Source organism: Durio zibethinus, chromosome 26 (assembly GCF_047325235.1).
Source record: "Durio zibethinus cultivar Kanyao isolate XHJ-2024 chromosome 26, ASM4732523v1, whole genome shotgun sequence".
NCBI classification, from domain to species: domain Eukaryota; kingdom Viridiplantae; phylum Streptophyta; class Magnoliopsida; order Malvales; family Malvaceae; genus Durio; species Durio zibethinus.
The window spans coordinates 11,245,730-11,251,226 of record NC_143187.1 but is presented as its reverse complement, the minus strand read 5'-3'; the positions used below and the strand labels follow the sequence as shown (position 1 = coordinate 11,251,226).

The following is a 5,497-nucleotide window of genomic DNA, read 5'->3' as shown; positions in this document are numbered from 1 at the left end:
ATAAGAATTATTATATTCCATGCTTGGTTTTTACTAAAGTAGCGAATATGTACTCATTTTTAGATAATTATGTTTGTAGTTTGAAACTTTTAATTAGATTTTGTTTTCAATTTTTTCATGATTATTTTACATGTTTAATTTAAAATCATGTTGGTCTAATGCTAATTGGTGAAAAATAAACAGGAGTTTACATCTTTTATATGCTAGAACACAATTAGGGATATCTCTAACTTTTTGTTTACGTGAGTTTCTGTACTATAGTTTGAACATTTTATGTGCTAAAACATAGAGATATCACTAGCTCTAGCATTTTGTTTATGGGAATCAAGTAAATCTTTTTTTTTTTTTTTTTTGCAAACTTTGCACAGATTTGTTATCTTCTGTTTTTCCTGTAACTAATTATATATTTGATCTTTTTGACTGTGTTGTTATATTTGTTTTTACTGTTTAAACAAGAAAAATGTAATCGCAGCACAACGGCAGCACAATGCTAGCTATAGTAGAGAGTAGAGTTGACGAATCGGATCGAAATAAATTTTTATTTGTCTTGACCCGATTTAATTTTTATATGTTTCAAATTTGAACCCAATTCAAAAGTTTTTTTTATTTTTCGTATTTGACTCAATCAAATATTGTATAAATTGTATCTAATTCGATTTGAAATTAATAAAATATTATATTTTAAATATAAAATATAATTTTTTAAATATAAATATTTAAATATATAATTATATAAATATATATAAATAAATAATTAAAAAATAATTTTTTATATAATATCATATTGGGTTAAATTTACCTAAAATTTAAATTCGACCTAATTTTAATTTTTTTTCTTAACCTTATTTGATTCGACTCAAAATTATATTTAAAAAAAAAAATTAATCTTACAAAATCGAATTAAATTGAAACTCATCGAATACGGATTGAGTTATCGAGAGAGAGAGTGTAATAGTAAAGCCACCACGAAAATGAAGCCAGTGGGCTACAAAAAATTGTTGTTTGACCAGTGCAAAGTTGAAAATCCATATGAATACTTTGAACAGTTAAATGGCGGTCCTGTTTCTGTCAATGTCCTTGATTCTTATTGCATCAATCCAACTTCAAGTTTCAAACAAAACCACATGGGTCAAACCGAGATCCATCTCATTCATCATGTTTTCGAAGCACCATTGGTTAAACTGGCCAAGTATGACGCCCAAACCAGATTGAAAATAAGATAAACTGGAACAAGCATAGAACACGAGCAAAATAAAATAAAATAAAATAAAAGAACAAGCATACGAGTTGTGAGTAACTATATCTTCAAGTCCTACGAAGGGAATTTCAGCTTCAAAGCATATCGCGACAAGCCTGATTCCACGAGTTGTATAGCTTCTTCGATCCTTGACTCTTTAACCAATCCATCTATGAATGCAGCCCCAGCAATGAGCCGTCGATCCATAGCCTCCTTGCAAAGCTCAAGTGCCATTTCAAACTCATTCTCCTTCCTCAGGAACGAAAGAAGAGTAAGATAAGTAACCCGATCAGGTAAAAAACTTTTCTTCAGCTCACTATACCACTTCTTCACTTGCTCTAAATTCCCATCATTACAGTAACCCGTAATCAGAGCAGTGTAACTGTGAACATCAGGTTGGATTCCTTTACTCTCCATTTCCTCCCACAACTCAACAGCTTTCAACATCATATTCTCACTAACCAATCCTCTTAACTTTGAATTATAACTCCTAATATTAGGAACAACATTCTTCCTTTCCATTAAACCCCATATTTCCTCTCCATCAGTAATTCGACCCTTAGAAAAGAACCCATCAAGCAGCGTGTTAAACGTAACTATATCGGGCCCTAATCCCTTCTTCTCCAATGTATCAACCACTGAAAACGCTGAATCCATAGAACCCATCTCACAGAAGGCCCTAATAACTGTGTTATAAGAAATCAAATCAGGCTCTATTCCCACCTTTTCTGGTAACTGTTCTAACAACTTTCCGGCCTTATCAAACATCTTTGAATGAACAACCGCTGACAAAAGGGCATTAAATGACTTCACCGTACGGTCACATTTTAGTTCAGGCATCTCATCGAACAGTTTCTGGGCGTATTCGAACATGCCTGCTTTACCTTAGAGCGTAATGAGGCGGATTACAAAGCCTTCCTGGGAGATTTCTTTGTACTTCTTTTGGTGTTGGAGGATGTCATCGATTAAAGAGAATTGTTTTGCCGACGCGAGGCGGTGAACAGTCAAGGCGTAGGTTTTTTTGTAGTTGTTGCGGAATTTGTTGGATTCGGAGCATTGCTTGAATTTGCTGGCAAGTTTTTGCAGCTTGCGTGTTTCGGATTTGGATTTAGAGGAGGTTATGGCGGTGGTGATGTTGTTATCGGTAGTTGAAGAAAGAGAAGATGTAAAAAGGCCGACTAGACGACGGAAGGAAGAGGCTTCCGTTGCTTTGCTCATTTCTTATCTGGAGTTTGGTTTAAGGGTTGGGACGTCAAGGGGTGTTATTATATACTGTGTAATTTTAAAATCTTTAAGCCTAATATTCAAACAAAGAAGTGATTTCAAAACAATAAAAAAAAAAAAAAAAACTGTGAAATTACGAATGCTAAAAAATAGTAGTAAAAGATTTAATCCTTAATCTTTGGTTTCAAGTTGTTTAAATTTATTTGAAATTTACTAACCAAATATAATGACTTGGGCCATTATTAAAGCACGGGGAGTAAAAAATAGGACTAATATCTTCTAATTGCTTCCAGAATTATTACTATCACATTGAAAACCTTGGTAGAATAATTTTGATGTGGAGAGGATGATGTTAAAGAAAATGAAGGAAAAATCTGAACTAATCACTTGACCTAAATCACAGAAAGATGGGTACATTACATAAAGATGAAAAAGAGCTATTCGATCATTCAAATGCAGTGAGTGCTTAAATTGGATCAGAACAAGTCATGCTGATTAGAGGGTATGTTGCAGCACCAAAACATTCAAAACGAAACTGAACAGCAAAAACCAAACCCCATCCTATTATAGTAGGGGGGGGGGGGGGGGGGGGTTGTACAGTAGATTACATAGTACTACAAAATAGATGATATTCCCATTCTAGTCAAGCCTGGTTATCACACTACACATGCGTGCATGGAATGCCATCATTCATCAACTCATCAGTTCATAGGCACTTGAGAAGAACCAACCTTGTATAACTCAAGTTCAAGTAACACAAAACATGGATGGATTGGTGTGCTTTTCCAGTTTTCCCTTTTTCATGTTGAGATTGCACAGATGAAAAGCAGATAGAACTGACACATGCCAAAATCATTCAATTCATTTTGATAGCAACACATAGCTACTATAAAATACCAAATGCATAACAAAGTTGATTATCAAAGTTTCAGATTCAAAATTCAATTCATCACACAAAATGCCAAAGGTAACATGCACATGATAAATGAAAAAGCATAAAGTAAACAGCTAGAACATTATCTCCACCACTAACATGAAAGTAGTTCTCGCTAAATCAACAGCAGTTATCCAACCTTGCAAGTGATACAAAACTCCTTGCTTTTAGAAACTCATTCAGATTCAATATCTAAAATGAAAACAAAGTAGCATTAATAAGACGATGGCACTACTCTGCAGGCATATTCAGCTTATAATGACAGAAAGTATTCGACTTCCCAAGCTCCACAATCTCCTTTGCATCTTCAATCTTGGAGGCTTTGACCAATTCGTCCACCACACGCTGCAACAACGCAGCACCAACCAATTTCTTCCCACCAAAAATCTCCTTGCACACCTCAATGGCAAACCTCAAATCACCCTTCTCACAAAGGAAAGGGACTAGCATTGTAAAAGTCAGCTTATCCGGTGCACAATCATTTTTCCCTATTTGACTATACCAATCTTTAACTTCTTCCAATTTTCCCTCGTTAACAAACCCTCTAATCATATAATTGAAGGTAAACACATCAAGTTTACCTCCTTTACTCCTCATTTCTTCAACCAAGTTAACTGCCTCTTCCATTCTCTTTTCAGTTACCAATCCAAGCAACTTAGTATTATAACTCCTAATATCAGGCTCCACATTTTTATCCACCATTTTACTCCATATCTTCTCCCCATCAACAAACCTTCCCTTCTTAAAAAACCCATCTAAAAGCGTGTTAAAAGTAATCAAATCCGGCTGCACGCCCTTCTTCTCCATCTCATCAAGCATCAAACTAGCTGAATCTAAAGAACCCATCTCACAAAAAGCCTTAATAACCGTATTATAAGAAACCAAATCTGGCTCAATTGACAACTTTTCGGGCAACTCCTTGAAAAATCCAGTAACCTTATCAAACTTTTTGGCATTGACACAAGCTCCCATAAGAGCATTGAAAGACAACAACCCTCTATTCGGCATTTCATCAAACACCTTGTAAGCTTGCGCAAACATACCGGCTTTTCCATACAAATGGATTAATCTAGCAGCAAAGCCTTCTTTGGAAATGTCTTTGTATTTCTTTTGATCTTCGAGGATTTCTTCGATCCAGCGGAAGCGTCCAGCTGAAGCAAGGCGGCGAACCGTGTCTTCATAGATGCCGTTTCGGTTGCGGAAGCGGCCGTGTTCGCAATATTTTTTGAATTTTTCGACGAGAAGCTCGAGGTTACGTTCTTTGTAAAGATCAGCGGCGAACATTCGAACGGAGGAGGGTTTTGGGATTGGGGTTGTCGAGAAGGTGCGGCGGAGGACGCGAGTTAAAGATGACATTTTTTAGGAGTTTAGAGAGGGACGTAAGGGTCCTGTCTGTAGGGCTGTAGATTCAGGGTTTAGAGGGTTAGAAGTTTTTGGATTAATTGTTGGTTTTTTCTTTTATGCTATGTTGATACTAATAAAGGAAGGAAAAGGAAAAGAAAGGAAAAGAAAGAAAAGGAAAGATTTATAAATTAGGTATATTTTTATGATTATTATGATAATTTAATTATTTAATAATAAAATTATTAAAATAATTTAATTATTAGTAATTTTAAATTATAATTTTTGATATAATATTAAATTGTTTTGTTCGATTTTGATTTTTCCTTTTATCGCGAAAAAAGCTATTGATTTAAGGGGTTAAATTCAAAACAAGCTGTTACATTTAGCAAAAAAAAAAGACAAGTACTAATTCATGGGGATAAAATTACTAACAAATGCATTTATGATTTACCTTGTCAGTAAAAAAACCAAGAAGTTACAAATTTTTTGAACTTCACAAAATAATTGCGACTTTGGCATGGCATGCGCACCTTTGTCCTTAGCCCACTGTGGTCAGTTTTTTTGCTTCAAACTTCAAAGTGGAAGGGAATTCATATCTGCCCCAGCAAACCTCGTACATTTTGTACTTGGTAATAGCTGAACTAATCACTTGGCTGGCCTAAATGAAAGACGGATTTCTAAGCAACAACCTTTTTTTTTTTTTTTTTTCACTTGCATTGAAGAACATCTGAATGTGAATATCTTATATCACTTTGCTA

The 5,497-nt window shown here is 34.8% G+C and overlaps 2 protein-coding genes across 2 annotated transcripts; both read right to left on the bottom strand.

Moving 5' to 3' along the window:
- Positions 1-1,062: 1,062 nt before the first annotated feature.
- Positions 1,063-3,179, bottom strand: LOC111275139 (uncharacterized). The gene has a single exon (XM_089755515.1). The coding sequence runs from the start codon at positions 2,108-2,110 to the stop codon at positions 1,313-1,315; it is 798 nt and encodes a 265-aa protein (XP_089611641.1). The 5' UTR covers positions 2,111-3,179; the 3' UTR covers positions 1,063-1,312.
- Positions 3,180-3,325: 146 nt separating this feature from the next.
- On the bottom strand, positions 3,326-4,878 carry LOC111318782 (uncharacterized). The gene has a single exon (XM_022921652.2). The coding sequence runs from the start codon at positions 4,749-4,751 to the stop codon at positions 3,627-3,629; it is 1,125 nt and encodes a 374-aa protein (XP_022777387.1). The 5' UTR covers positions 4,752-4,878; the 3' UTR covers positions 3,326-3,626.
- Positions 4,879-5,497: the final 619 nt, after the last annotated feature.